The sequence below is a fragment of the Mus caroli genome, chromosome 14, assembly GCF_900094665.2.
Source record: "Mus caroli chromosome 14, CAROLI_EIJ_v1.1, whole genome shotgun sequence".
In the NCBI taxonomy this organism is placed as follows: Eukaryota; Metazoa; Chordata; class Mammalia; order Rodentia; family Muridae; genus Mus; species Mus caroli.
In genome coordinates, this window is record NC_034583.1 from 13,841,329 (window position 1) to 13,857,113 (window position 15,785).

At 41.8% G+C, this 15,785-nt stretch overlaps 1 protein-coding gene across 2 annotated transcripts in view; it reads left to right on the forward strand.

Moving 5' to 3' along the window:
- Positions 1–15,785, forward strand: part of Adk (adenosine kinase) — a 398,197-nt gene that overhangs the window by 23,023 nt on the left and 359,389 nt on the right. The window contains exon 1 of one of the 2 annotated variants that reach the window (XM_021182428.2): positions 1,553–1,746. The exons of the other annotated variant lie outside the window; for it this stretch is intronic. Coding sequence (XP_021038087.1) covers positions 1,733–1,746 — 14 coding nt within the window. The 5' untranslated portion in view covers positions 1,553–1,732. Of the gene's footprint in view, positions 1–1,552; positions 1,747–15,785 lie in introns of those variants that run through there. 2 annotated transcript variants of the gene reach the window in all.

Here is a 15,785-nt window from a genome sequence, read left to right on the forward strand (position 1 = left end):
ACAACAACTGAGCTGAGACACCAGATCTTCTGCTACCACAAAGGGAAGAAAAAATTTTAAGAAAAAAAACAAAAAAAAAAAAAAAAAAAAAAAAAAAAAAAAAAAAGAGGAAACTTAAACTCTCGGTAGACAAGCTGTAAATCTTTAAGCTGTCTGGAAGGGAGGAGGAGAAAGCAGAAAGCCTTGCTGCCTGAGATAAGGGGATATGAAGGTCAGTCACCTCACAGCAGGCGCCCATTTAAAAATTAAAAAGTATTTGATGGGGTGGAGACATTCTTCCATGGTTCATATTTATCTGGAGGTCAGAGGATGGGCAACAATGCTTGCCTTCATCAGTGGGTTCTGGGATTAGAGCATAGGTCCTAGCCTTGGTAGCAGTCTAACTGCTGAGCTATCCTCCTCCCTTCCCCTCCTCTCCTTAGCTGAAGATTGAACTGAGATCCTCATATTCCCAAGACAAACACTTTACTGCAGAGCCATGCCTTAAGTCCCTCTCCCAATCTATGCCTTGATAGTGTTGGACTTGTTTCTGATACGTCAGACCAAGGAAATTGATCACGGCTGTATGTGCTCAGTAAATGAGTGCTGCTGGATGTTGTCCTCAGCTAACATAAATATTATTACACAGAGAATAAAGAAAGAATAAACAAAAGCTATTTGGAGCATAAAGCATTTACCGATTCCACCCGTGTTTTCCCGCAGCTTTTATTAGTGATTCATTATCGGATTCTTAACTCACTGTAGCTCACTATAAACTTTAACATCAATCTTTTTCCTGTAGCTTTAAATGCTTGTTTCACAGCTCAGGTATTGGGGAAAGCGAGGTAATCTGACATGCGTGGCAAATAGGGCATTGGGTAGTTTGGTTAGGAGGATATAAACTTTATTTAGTGCATACGTGGATCACCTGGGTATACACTAAAAATTCCGGTTGTCCGGACCTCACCTCACTTAGATTCTAATTCACAGTTTAATGAACCCTAAATACATTTATATTAAATAACTGTTTAAGTGTTTCTGAAGTTCAAGAACGTTTGGGATCATCATCTGCAATTGACTCCCTGAGGTTGCAGCTTGGAATTCAGCGCGCCTTGCAGCTGTTGCCATGCTTTTAGTTTTCCACGGCCTGAGGTTTCCCAGGTGGCTGCTTTTCGTCTGCAGATGAGGTTTTGCGGACTGTTAAACCATGTCCAAGATTTGTCCTGACAGCGTCCCTTTCCCCAGACTGTTAAAGGGACCTGAGCTTGCCGAGGTAGAGCGTGCCCATGTGACTGCGAACCGGGTTGCCAGCGGCGCGGCCATTTTTGAGGCGGGCACTCAACCTTGTTGCCCTGGGGGGCCGGGAGGGCAAGGGGAGGTGGTTACCAGGACTCAAGATGGCCACCGTGCCCGCTAGCCAGCCCTCTGGCTGGTCAGCTAGCCCGCGTGGCAGCGAGCCTGACCGAGCCCCAGCGAGCCCCGCGGGCAGCGAGCCTGGGCGCTCAGCCCTGGGGGCGGCGCTACAGCAGACCGACGGGGGCGGGGCGTCCGCCCTCCTCTGGCCGCAGCCAATCAGCGGGTGGGGCCAGCTCGCCCCGGGCCGCCCGCGCGCGGGGTGTGTGAGGACGAGCTCTCCGTCGCTGAGTGCCAGAGCTGGGGAGCAGTTGCTGTGGTACCTACTGCTACCTGGGCAGGCGCTGGGCATCGGACATCAGGCGCGGGGCGCTGCGGTGCGGGACGGGTAGGTGAAGTCATGACGTCCACCAGGTAAGCAGAGGGCGGCCGCTTCAGCTATGTCCCGGCTGGGCGTGAGCTTGCAGATTCTGAGAGAACTATTGCCCCTTCCCTAGGTCTAGAGCCTCCCTTTGCCGCTGGCTCCTCTTCTGTTCCCCTCACACTTCTCACTGGTGCATTTCTTGTTTCTTCCGAAGTTTTTCCATTAGTAGCAGAAGGCGCTGCCCTATTTGTTGTCACTTACATGAGGTGACCCTTGCTCAGATTCCAGGGTCTGTGGCTTACTTGTGTGTGTGTAATGAATTTCTCATGAAAAACTGCCTCCCGCCCCCATCGACCCACTGTCGGGTGACCCGGGCCCCAAGGGAATGTGCCCTGTACAGTGTATGCCCATTCCTCTGTGTCATGCTTTCTGACAGAACTTCATGGTTAGCCATGAGCAGATCTGTAGAGTTGGCACCTCTCACGCAGATTGTTCCCAAGTTGTGAAATTGTGTGTCCCTAAAATATTTGCCGATGACTGGAATTAGTACTTTGGTTCTCGAAGGTACCATATGTTTGCCTACTTTTATATTAGCGTCACAAGTGGAATGGGTTTTGATATAATGAAAGCAGACTCACCCAGTCACAGGTCCAGGGTTTTGAATGTTCCTGTTTTTGGTTGTGTTGGTGGTGGGGAGCAAATGGTTATACCTAAGTGGGCTTGCCCACTTTTTTTTTTTTTTTTTTTTTTGACTTCTACTGAATGCTTATGTAAATGTGACTGTTTAGAAAAAAAAAAAAAAGTAAGTTTCCTCATTTACCCAGTGTTTTGGAATGCCTTTTTAAAAGTAGCTCTTGGCCTTTATTTTCCAAAAGAGAGGGAGGCCCCAGCACAAATTTGAAGAAGTAATTTGGGGCCATGAGCTTTAAAGGGCCTAAGTCCTAGTAATTTAATGGCTTTTTGGAGGAAATTCTGTTACTCATTTAGAACCTTTTCCTCAGGTAGGACACAGTGGTGCTGATCTAGTGGTGCTGCCTTTTCTCTTAAATTTATAATTATGTAGTAAGGTGGACAAAGAGTACTGATCATTCATTATGCAGGAGAAAGCCAGGTGTGGGAATATGGAGACCCACATGGCCTTTTTGGTAAATGACGTTGCAGCAAATAAATCTCTATCTTTTAAAGCTAATGGCATTTTACCATAAATTAGGGTAGTGCTGTATGGCAGCAGTTAATTTCCCTTCTTTTCATTCCTATGTCCCTTCCCATCCCTACAGGATTAGGTGTGCTGGCCAAAAATGCTTTCTAAAGGCTCTCTTTTTTAATGTCCTGGGAATTGAACTCACAGCCTTGTTCCCAGCAAGTGCACCCTCCCTGTGGTTTTAATTGCCCATTTCACTCCAGGCCACTCCTCACTGGCCAAATGTCCAAATGGGTAGCTTTGAGATGTGTTTGTAGTGTAGGGATGTAGGAGTTGTTTTCAAAAGTCGGAGTTAACACCAACCTTGGATATATATATTTTTTGAAAAGGCAGATAAGCGACTTTCTTTGGTCTGCCTTTTCAGGATCTGGTTAAAATCTTGAGCTACTGAGACATGGCTTGAAAAAAAAAAATCACACTTTGCTGTAGGAACTAAATTGAAGAAAAGTTAGTGCCTAGCACAAAATTTGTTACTAGCAAAGTTATGAAGTGAGTCTAGATCTTGATACCTTTGTAGAAACAGTACACTAAATTTTCTGAAGAAAATTTATTTTGGTGTTCAAAAATTACAAAATGTACAGATGTGAGTTATCTGTAGGACCCGTTTTGCTTTCCGATTTCTTGTAGCAGGGAAGGATGAGGAAGGCCAAGTGACACTGGGTATGACAGTTTTGAAGGTGCCCAGTGAGGACTGCAGCTATTGCAGTTAGGTCATGTCTTCATCAGGTATCATGTCAGTTCCCCTTCACTGCCCAGCCTAACAGTAATGCAAAAGTGGAGTCTTAATACCCTCTTCTGCTGATCCCAAATTATCAAAATCTGACCTCATGTCCTGTGTTCTTGCCTTTACCCCACACTTAAAATAATTGTTGCTAAATATAGCAGCGTGTGACTTTGCAATGGCTATCAAAGAATATAGGATTAGAAACCAGACATACCTACAATCTAATTGAGGCTCTTTTCTAATTCTTTCTACCATGGGCATTTGTTTAATGAAATCTCTCACTGCTGCTATACCAACCTCCATCCTACAGTACTACAGGGTAATTGTACTTTAAAACTTTGTTTTGAATTTGATATTTTGAGACAGGGTCTCACTGTTATCCTGGGCTAACTTAGAACTTGCTACAGTAGCCCTCCCTGGCTGTCCTCAAAATTGGTATCCTTTTGCTTTGATCTTTGGAGTGCTGAGATTATAGGTGTGTCCCACTGTCTGTACAATGCTTTTAACTTTCAAGACAGTTTATGAGTGGAATATATTTTTTTAATCTTAAAAGCCTTTCTCCACCTAGGAAATGATGTCAATTGAAGATATGTTTAAAGCTTCACTTTATAAACAGGAAACAAACTTACCTATGTAATTGCCTCATTTTGCAGTTGAAGACACTGAAAATCAGAAATAGTATAATTTGTTTAAGTTCATTTAAATTGTTACAAATCTTGAACCAGATCCTAGATTTTGAGATACCTTACTTAAGCCTAGCTAAGTAAGGCACACACCTTTAATCCCAGTGCTTGGGAGGCAGAGGCAGAGGCAGGCAGATTTCTGAGTTTGAGGCCAGCCTGGTCAACAAAGTGAGTTTCAGGGCAGCCAGGGCTACACAGAGAAACCCTGTCTCGAAACAAACAAACAGCCTAGCTATGTCATTTTTAGTGTAGCAGTCAACTCTTAATTTCTAATTATTTTAAGTAGACTATCTTTTTAAGCTTAAGGTCTTGAATGATTTGGCTAAAGGTATTCTGACTATCATAATTTGTATTTTATTCTACTTATTTTTAGTGATTAAGCTAAATTTTTGGGGTACAAAATTGGTTATTCTTGGAGAACTTTTATCCCTTGTTATGTGTATCAGGTCTTCATTTGGGCCATGTTAGAACATAGTTGATTTACTAATGCTTTTGCCACTCTAAATTGTTCCAATAGGAAAGGTAAAGCCTTATGTGTAGGAGATCTAGAAAATATTGGAATTTTTTTCTTTCTCTGTGTGGAAATTGTGCCCCCCCCCCCCTGGAAGTGATACATTCTTGTTTGCCAGGAGTAGAGTCTGAGACAATGTAGGTCATTCACTACTGCTTTGTGTACTTTTTTACTGAATAACACTTTAAAAGTTTCTCTGTTAAGCATTGCCTTGTCTTCATAACCCTGTGTGCAGTCTGGTTTGGAGTTGTTTACAACTCCCAAGTTGTGCCAGGGACCACTGGGAACCCCGTTGGGAGTAGTGAGGGTATTTGCTGTGCAGTCTGTATGGCCAGGTTTGGCTGAGACTATTTTGGGACTCTTGAGTCTGTCTGTGTCCTCCATCATCATCATGCTGGAACTGCTAGTGTGGGTTAAGCCCACACTGGAAAGTTTATGTGGGCTGTGGGTGGGGTCCTGGGGTATTTTTCTTTTTAAGGCTCAGGACTTTTGAGGTACATCCAATAGAATCCTCCAAACTACTCAGATGGAAAACATTATATGGAGACAAAAGTAGGGCTAAGATGGAATTTTGTTGAGCTGGGTTCTTTGCAGCATTTAAGCAGAATTTTCAAACTCATTTTAGGACCTGTGAGCTCTTCTCTTCTCTTCTCTTCTCTTCTCTTCTCTTCTCTTCTCTTCTCTTCTCTTCTCTTCTCTTCCTCTTTCTTTTTAAGAATTTAAAAATTCAGATTGCTATATAAATTTTTATGTCGTGAGATTTCTTGGTGAGCTAAATAAGATTTTAAGACACACTGAAACTATTTGATCTATGAACTGTCTTAGAAAACTGAAATAGGACCCTTTTCCTATGTGCTGTGTTTCAACTGTTAATGCTCATATTTATAAATAGGTCATCTTTGTTTGAGAAAACACACAAGGTTTTCTGACTCCAAATCATTTCAGTCAGTGAATTGCTACATTAAGCAGAACTGTCAAAGATAAAACTGGAACCAAATGATGGTGACTGGCCAGAGGTTAACTCTTTCCTGCTCATTTGTCTAGCATCCATGTCTTTCTTCTGGCTGTTGCTTTTAAAAATTGCTGCAATAAAACATAAATAAAGCTGTCTTATAAACCAGGCGACCACATAACCCAGTTTGCCCAGACCAAGTGCTGAATGGTGCTTATTAGCTTGACATAATTACTGTTAGGCTTTTTATTTATCCATTTGGATAGTAAATTATCTGGTCACCTCATGTAATCATATTGTCATAGGAGTTTTAGTTGTTGAAATGTTATTTGAAATAAAGCCATAGATAATGACTGTACCCCTATTTTGTCTATATCTGGATGCTTCTCTTTGACCAAACATTTTTATATTAAAAGAGTCCTGAGTGTCTCAGTGTGTCATATTGAACAAAAAAGCTCATTATATGAAGTTTAGAATCATTTATTTGCTGTCTGATTTTGGGGAGGTTATATAATCTTGCTGATTTTCCCCCCCTAGGAATTCTTTACTAGTTTGCTCAACAAAGATAATAATAAATAATAATGCCTCCCCTATTATTCGTACTTTGTGAATATTTAAAAAGGAGAGAGCCTATTCCTGCACATAGTCCTGTGACACCCACACAAGTAGCACATGCGCGCATGCACACACACACACACACACACACACACATAGAACAAATAATAAATATACAAAAACACACAGAGGAACTGACTGTTTAGTGGAGCCTTTACTTTTTGTTTGTCTGTTTGTTTGTGGTTTTTGTTGTTGTTGTTGTTGTTGTTGTTTTTGTTTTCAAGACAGGGTTTCTCTGTGTAGCCCTGGCTGTCCTGAAACTCACTCTGTAGACCAGGCTGGCCTCGAACTCAAAAATCAGCCTGCCTCTGCCTCCCGAGTGCTGGAATTAAAGGCGCGCGCCACCACGCCCGGCTGCTTTTACCTCTTTTTAAAACTGTTTTATTGTGAGGAGAGCAGGGAAATAATAGAGAAGTCAGGAATACACTCTGGAATGAAGCTTTTGGGAGCTAGGGGTTGAAATTTCAACAAGTTAGTATGTTGAAAAGAGTTTCCCAATAGGAAATTTTAAAAAGCAGATAATGCTGGTCAGAGATGAACTAGTCTAGAATGTGCAACAAAGATAAGAATTAGTATACAAATGTAAGGGTTATATAGCTAAAGGCCACACATTACCCCTGTTAGTTTATATTTTTTATGCCAACAGTATATATGCTGTAAAGTCATAGATCCTGCATTTAACATTTTTTTCTCATTGCTGGAGACTGAACCTCTTTTATCACATATGCTACACCATTGAGCCACCTTGTAGCTGAATGTTGACAGTATAGTTACTTGCACAAACAGCACTCAGCCTTAGATACAGGACAGTTTTTGAGAAGTTCTCTTTCAGCTCCTTTTCAATTAATCCTGTTCCCCTCACCACCCAGACAGCTGCTTTCGTTCTTCTATTTACAATGATTAATTTGCCTATTTTGTAACTTCATATAAAGAGTCTTGTACACTAGGGGCTACTCGAGTTTTGTTTATAATTTTGAGGCTCGTCTATTTTGGTGTGTCAGTGGCTTATCCCTTTCCGTTCCTGAGTAATGTCCCATCATCTGTAGGTAGCAGTGCTACTGTGCTGGTCTTTGTGTACTTTACAATTTTTGGCAATGATGAACAAAGCTACCATGAACATCCTGTTTTTCTCCTGTCTTCCTTTTTGTCCTGCACATTTTGACAGTGTTCTACCACCTTTCTCTATTCTTTAGTTCAGAACACTGTTCTGTCTTTTGTGTAAATGTGGCAGTGTATAAGTCAGGGCTCTCTAGGGAATAAAACTGATGATTGAAAATTCAAGAGGATTTACTATGATAGGCTTTCAGGTTGTGGTCTGTGTGGATAGTCCAACAATAGCATCCAACCCTACGGAAAGCCCTAGAGTCTGCTGGTTCAGTATACAAGGCTGGGAGTCTCAGCTGGTCTTTGGTCTCTGTTGGACTCTTGAAGTAGGCACAAATACCAGTGAAGGAATCCTCAGGAGTATGATGGGTGAACTTGCCGGGGAAAGTGAGGGCAAACAGGCAAAGAGTCCTTTCATGTCCTTTTAGGAGGACTGGCACCTGAAGGTGTGGTTCAGATTTATAGCCAATCAAGAAAATCTTTCATAGGTGTGCTCAGGTACTAAGGTTTTAGGTAACTCCAGATATAGTTGACAACCAAGTCCACCCTCTTGTCAACTTGACACACAACCACATCTCATTATATAATGCTTCATTTTCAAATGAAAACAATAGCCTGGTTATATTTCTACCTAACATGATATAACAGTTCCACAAACAACCGAAAATACATTATATATTTTAGAACTGGTGGCAATATTCTTTGAGGAATGCTTATTCTTGTCATGTTTCATAAATGTGATAACCACTAAAATCTCAATTGATGTTATATTACATTATAAAGAAATAAAATATAAATATTGCATAATATGTGTCTACATATATATGAGGGCACATTCTTAGGATGGACATATTCATGTCACTTAAATTCCATGGTTCTGCAACTGGTCACATGACCTTAATTGGTATTTATAACTTCATTCCTTTACTAACCATTCTGTATTTTCTCCACCCTCAGAAAGCACTCAGCAGGTCTTGGTTCTTTTCCTGGAGGAGTGACCCATACCTTCATTCCTGAAGGGTCTGTGTGCTTTGTCATCCTGCCTAGACAGACATGGTAGTGCCACGTGACATACTCCCTAAAGGATCTTCTGCTGTCCACTCCTTATCTCATTGTGGAGCAGCAATCCCGTTTCCCTTGGTAATCTGGATCAGTCGCCCCCTCCTGACACTGTTTTTCCTTTTTTCGCCTTTTGCCTTAAGGGCTTCAGAAGCCCAAAGTGGCCAGAAGTCTGAGCTTCCAGTTACATGGAATGTTTTTGTGTGTGTGTGTTTAGCGAGAATCAATTCCCATTCTGGAACCAAAATTTCTAGGCCGCCAGAATTTAAGGTTGCTAGTGAGCCATTAGGGACCCTAGTAAATGGAATCTTTCACTTCTTACCCCTGGATTACTGGCCCTGTGAGTCCTGGCTGTGCGAGGAAACCATACCGTATATTGGACATTGATTCAAAGTATATACTGCCTTATGGAGAATCCTGCACCATCCTTCCAGGGTGCTGTTACCCAATTGCACTGTAACTGTGTCATCAGCCATTCCACCGTTCTGTTTGGTCAGATGCTTCAGGATGGACGGAACATGGCCAAACCAATGGATTCCATGAGTACGGGTGCACTGTCACACTTCTCTGGCTAAAATGTGAGTTCCTAGGTCAGAAGCAATGTGTGAAGTACCACGACTGTGGAGAAGGCATTCTGTAAGTCCATGGATGGTAGGCTTTGGAGAAGCATTACATGAAAGAAAAGCAAATCCATAGAGAGAGTAAATATCTATTTCAATAAGGACTAAGTGTGTCCTTTTCATGAAGGAAGTGGTCCAAGTGGCTGGTCACTCTGGGGAAGTGTGTGAAGTAGGGGTCTCAGTGTTGGTCTCTGGTGCTGGCAGATCTGCCACTCAGCAGCTGACTTCCTCTGTTTTTTTCTTTTGTATCATAAAAAACTTTGATATACTGTATTCATTCAAATAACTGTACAATTTATACTGATTTTCCTGCTCATTATATCAGTTTCTTTCTTTCTTCCTTTCTCTCTCTCTCACTCTCTCTTTTCTTGCTGTATTGAGGATTGAACTTTGAGCCATGTACATGGTAGTAGACAAGTGCTTTATCACTGAACTATATGCCAGTCTTTTTTATTTTGAGATAAAGTGTCACTAAGATTCCCATGTTGGCCACGAACTCACTCTGTAGCCCATACAAGCCTTGAACTTGCTATTCTACTGCTTTAGTTTCCTGAGTAGGTGAGATTATGGGCCTGTGTTGCCACATCTGACATGACATGGCACACACCACACCACACCCCCCCATTTTCCTTATGATATAAGGAATCAAACCTTGGGCCCTCCAGGACTATCTCTCACTAAGTTGTGTCTCCAGTGTCAACTCCCATGTATGGTTTCTGAGACAGAGTCTCAGGATGTAATCCCTACTGACCTCATAAAGCTTTCTATGTAGACTAGTTTTAAACTTGGAGTTATCTTCCTGTCTCTGCCTTTTAATTAAGTCTTAATATTTGAGAATTTTTTAATTTTTTATTTTCTGTTATTTTTCAACAAAATTTAAAGAATTTAATTTCTGTTAAAGTTTTATTATTTCTGTATTTATGTTTTGCTTGCATGTATGTCTGTACACAGAGTGTGTGCTTGAGGCCAGAAAAGGGTGTCAGATCCCTTTGAAGTGGAATTACAGGTGGTTGTCAGCTGCTATATGGGTGCTGGGAATCGAACTTAGGTCCTCTGGAATTATGTACTCCTAACTTCTGACCTATCTCCAGCCCCCTCATTATTTTCAGTCTCCCTCTCTCTGTCCCCACCCTTCTGTCACTCTCATCGTCTCATTTGTTTGAGACAGTGCATGTGTAAAACAGGGCCCCTCACTGAACCTGCAGCTTATTTTGACTAGACTGGTCCCCAAGCCCTTAGGATCCTCATGTCTCTGACTCCCAGTGTAGGGGGGTGTCCAGAGGTGGGCCACAATACCCAGCTTTTATGTGGTTTCTCTCCTCTGCTTACAGCCTGTACTAGTGTGTGTCTGTCTGTATGTAAACACGTGTACCATGGTTAGAATATGGCAATTGGTTCTGTCCTTTAACCATAGGGATTCTGGATGTTGAATTTAGGTCTTCAGGCTTAGAAGCGAGGGCCTTAACCAACTGAGCCATCCATCTTGCCAGCCCTTTTGGTTCTGAGAACTCGGGTCCTCGTGCTTGTGTAGCATGGAAGCTCTTAACCTACGAGTTCATCTCCCCAGCTCAGTCAATAATATTTTGAGTGGAAATCTCATGCTCCAGTTGTTGAATTTAGCATTTTGTAAACACCAATTATGTCCATTTGTTTGAATTAATTTTAAAGATATGAGTCATATAGTATAAACTAATTTTAAAGCAGACAGATCAGTTTATACTCAGAGTCTAACAGCTATCACTGCAGAATAATTTTGAAACATTTTTATCAGTTTAAAAATGAAACATTATAGCTGTTAGCGGTCACTCACTTTCTACCTATTTCTACCTATTGTATAGCACCAACCATCCTTTGGAAACTGTAAAATCTACTTTTTTGCCTCTGAATTATTATTTTTTTAATTTTTGTCTTGTTTTCAGGACAGAACTTCTTTTTGTAGCACTGGCTGTCCTGGTACTAGCTCTGTAGACCAGGGTGGCCTCGAACTCGGAGATCACCCTGCCTCTGTCTCCTGAGGCCTGGGATTAAATGTGTGTGCTGCCACAGCCTGACACCTCTGTGAATTTTTATTCTGTTGTGTCATGAGCACAATCATGTAATTTTTTTTTTAAGATTTATTATTATACATAAGTACACTGTAGCTGTCTTCAGAAACACCAGAAGAGGGTGTCAGATCTCATCACAGTTGGTTGTGACCCACCATGTGGTTGCTGGGATTTGAACTTCAGAAGAGCAGTCAGTGCTTTTAGCTGCTGAGCCATCTCTCCAGCCCCCGAGTAAAATGTTTTTAAAGTTCATCCATGTCATATCAGCTTATCAGTATCTCATTCCTTCTCATGGTTGAATACATTTTGATGTGTAGGATATTTTGTTAAGCAAGCTCTATGGGTTATTTTCAGTCTGGCTGTTGTGAATAGTGGTCCTGTGAGCACCCATGTGTAAGTTTTGTGTTGCCATATGTTTGTTTCTCTTAGGGAAGGATGCAGCTTCATAGGATAATTTTATGTTATTTTGTGAACAAAAATTCCTGGAAAGAAGCTGACAACAAAGGCTGACTGACTCATTAGAACTTTAATGATGTGGAAATGATGGAATGTTGCCAAGCCAAATTATCTTGGGCTATCTTTAACACACTTAATAACCGTTTATTACCTTCCTCTCCGTGTGACCTAATATCTTTGTGACCGTTAGGTAAATCTTTTGGAATGTACAGACAGACCCCTGCAGATAACATCTGAGGCCCATAGTTTGATTTCCCAGCTTTTCTAATATTTCTACCAATGTATTCAGAAAGGGTCTTGATTTATGATTTTCTTCTGTTACTATAAAACTTTATTAAACTGTTACATCATTGGAACATGGCATTTGGGAAACTATTTCTGGGTATAACCACTCACATTTGGCTTCAGAACAAACCATGTGTTTTGTTCCTTTGAGGTAGAAGCCCCCATTTTTCTGTCTTCTTCCTTCTCTGTCTCTTCTTCCTTCTTTAGAAACTTCAACCCTGTTTACCAATGTGGCTGCATCATTTTACATTTCCAACAATGTCTGAGGATCCAGTTTCTTCACATTCCTGTTATACTTGCTACTGTTTCCCAGTCTGCTTAGAGATACTGTGTGCCTGTCGAGGCACATCCTAAACACGCAGCCTAAGCTTACAGCAGTAAAGCTGTCGTTTGTGCTTGTTCGGTCTTCTGCCCAGGCAGATGTAGGTGCTTCAGGCCTTCCCTTGTCTTCCTTAAGCTTGGCCACTGCAATTTTAGGAACATTCTGGAGGTTCCCTCTGTGGACGTTTTTTTCCTTACACTTTCCCTTTTATGTTTTTGGTTAACTTGTTTGTTCCAACTGCTTCGAGCAACTGGAATGTTAAACAATTGCAGCTGCTTGTATTTGCGATGCTCTTTGGGGAAACTCTTAGCACAGGGCAAGCTCAGGATCAGGTCAAACAATGGGGAGGCCTGAGCTTTTGAAGGAACTGTCAATAAGCTGAAATGATCGCAGTTCTCTGAAATAGAGCTTTGATAGTGCACCAACACATTTCTCACCTCTCAGGGGCTGCCTGGCATCTGGGTTCAGTATATGAGGGTTGTTTCTTTTCAGAATTACTATGAAACTGGGGAGAGGCAGAGAGGAATCTCTATTCCTGTGATAAAAGCAACTCGGAGAGGATAGGTTTATTTCTGTGTACAGCCCAGATCCCAGTCCATCCTCAAAGGAAGGCGGCACAAGAACCCAAGCATGGCAGGCCTCTGGGGAACCCAAGCATGGCTCTGAAGCAGTGCTGCTCAGTGGCCTCTCCTCCTGCCTTGTTTAGTTTGCTTTCATATACAACCTAGGTCTGCCTGCGCAGGGTGCACCCCAACCCCCCTGGCCTTTCACATCAATCATTAATCAAGAAAATGGCCTACCAAATTGCCTGCAGGTGTTTTCTCAATTGAGTTTCTTCTTCCTAGATAATTCTAACTAGTGTCAGGTTGATACAAATCTACTAAGACCGTAAGTAAAGCCACTAGGAAGCTAGCTGCCCTACGTGCATTCAGCCGCTCTCCCGTAGCTGGTTATGTATTTTCTTCTCCTTTGGAGCTCTTATAATTGTAAAAGGATGAGTCAGTTTTGCAATCTGAAAATTATTATTTATTTATAAGCTGGGTGGGGTGGCCCATGCCTGTAATCCTTGTACTCCAGAGGCCTGGCCATGAATCACAGAGCAGCCTAGACTACACAGCAAGACCCTGTCTCAAGCAGACAAATGTGGCAAACATGTCAATATTTCAGTGTTAGGTATAAAAAAAGATACTGAGACCAACGGCCCCATTCATTCTTGAGGAAATAGTGCAATGCTTTAGACACACGTCACTTTTCTTCTGTCTAGCATCTTCAACCTTCTACTCCTTTGGTAATTTCTTTCTGCGGTAAACATGTATGTTTCGGGGCTGGATAGATGACGGTGCAAAGGTTAAGAGCCCTTACTGATCCCCGGATGAGCAGTTCCTAGACCCAAGCTCTGTGACTCCAGCTCCGGGAGATCTGGAGCCCTTGTCTGACTTTGGAGGGCACTTGAACATATGTGGGCGTGCACACACCTTCTCTCACTGTAAAAATAAAGAAGAAAACGAAATGTTAAAGAAATATTTGTATGTTCAGATTCCAACTTCTTGGGACCAACTTTTACCTTCCTCACACACCAGGTGTTTTAGAATTACACAGGCCATCTAGGTGATTGAGCTTGCCATTCTGTGGGAGGGTTTCCTGAGAGCCATCATCCACCATCTCATCTAGAGTGAGATGAGCTTCCATATGTCCTTCTACATTTGGATGAAACAGTTTGATACATAAAACCACAAAGTCTGCTATTTATTCCCCAGAAGAATCTGTTGTCAAAGACAGTCTGGAAGGGGACTGACTGACTGGTCTGGCCACCCATTCTCAAAACCTGCTAAAATAGCCAGACTTAAAATGGAAGGCAGGAAAGAGGAGATTTATTCAGTGTGGCTACTTGGAAAGAGGGGCAGCGATTTGGGCCCCTGCCCTCAATCTGTCTTCAGGATCCTGGAGAGAGATTAAAGTTTTAAATAGCCGGCCAGGAATTTACACATCTGTGGTAACAATCAAGGTGTCTGCTCTTCTGCTCTCACCCTGGAAGGTGGTCTGACTAGCTGGTGGAGCTGTGTGAAATCTTTCCTGGAGACAAATCCTTTCTTTACCTTCTCCCAGCATGAGATTCCTGGAGAAATTCCCATTTCTTTGGAGTTCATTGTTTCAATAGTTTGAGTCAGATTGAGAGACATTAGTGTTCCTTTAGAATATCTTTATTTCTGCCAGTCTTGTGCAGCTAAAGAAGGCCTATCACTCCTTATCCCCTTGTCTCTGTCTCTCAAGAGTAGTGGTAGGATTATAGGTGTGGGTAGTCATTTATCCATTTTTAAAAATAATTATCATTGCTAGGCATGGTGGTATACATCTTTAATCCCAGGACTCCAGAGGTAGAGGCAGAGAACATTTCTGTGTTTGAGCCCAGTCTGGTTTACATAAGTGAGTTCTAGGACAGCCAGAGCTACAGAGAAGCCCTGTCTTAATCTTCTCCTATCTACAGTCTCCCTCTCCTCAAAAAGTGACTTGATTTGTGGCCATTGTTCCATTACTATAAAACGTCCAGACATTCGCTTCCATGTTGGAACATGGAACTTGGTGGAGCCTAAATCCTTGTTCCCGATATGCTCTCTCCAATTTGGCTCCAGAATAAACTTTTGAAGAACCAGTCTACCTCAATTTTAGGCTTAAAATTGATCTTATAGTAAAGACAAACTAGGTTCATTTCTGTTTATGATTAAATCTCTATGTTATGTCCCACCTGTAGCCTTAACTACAAAATGTTCTGTACTGCCTGTTCCAGGAATTGCAATCATGCCTTTATTTTATTTTATTTTTATTTATTTTTTAAAAAAGATTTATTTATTTATTATATGTAAGTACACTGTAGTTGTCTTTAGACACTCCAGAAGAGGGCGTCAGATCTTGTTATAGATGGTTGTGAGCCACCATGTGGTGGGTTTGAACTCGGGACCTTTGGAAGAGCAGTCAGTGCTCTTAGCCACTGTGAGCCATCTCACCAGCCCCCATGCCTTTATTTTAAAAAGTTGTTTGCACATCTTGCTTTTGAAACTAACTTTGTTTCATAGGGTTATGTGGCCACCAATGACTACCTTGTTATGTTTACCTTGCAACCAAGTCTTTGTTTCAGGAAGAACTAACTTATGTTCTGCTCCTGTAACTCTGCCTGTTTTGCCCACCAAACCCCTATATAAAACCCCCTAACCCTGAGCTGTATAAAAACCTTGTCTTCCTCACATCCAATGCTGCCTTCTTGCACCCCACCTTAGGGGGAGGCAGCTCATGTACACAAATAAAAAAGCGTGCTGTAATTGATTTGGCCATGACAATTCGAGTCAGTGGTCCTTCTCATCCTATCTTTCTGATTAACACCATCTCTTCTCCTCCTTGAGCTGAGACTTGTTTTTTTATGAAAATGTCATCTCCCTACATATTTTGTTTTTGTTGGTGATTACATTAGTTATTTTTCTGTTGCTCATCTAAAGCATCATGGCCACAAACTTATGGGA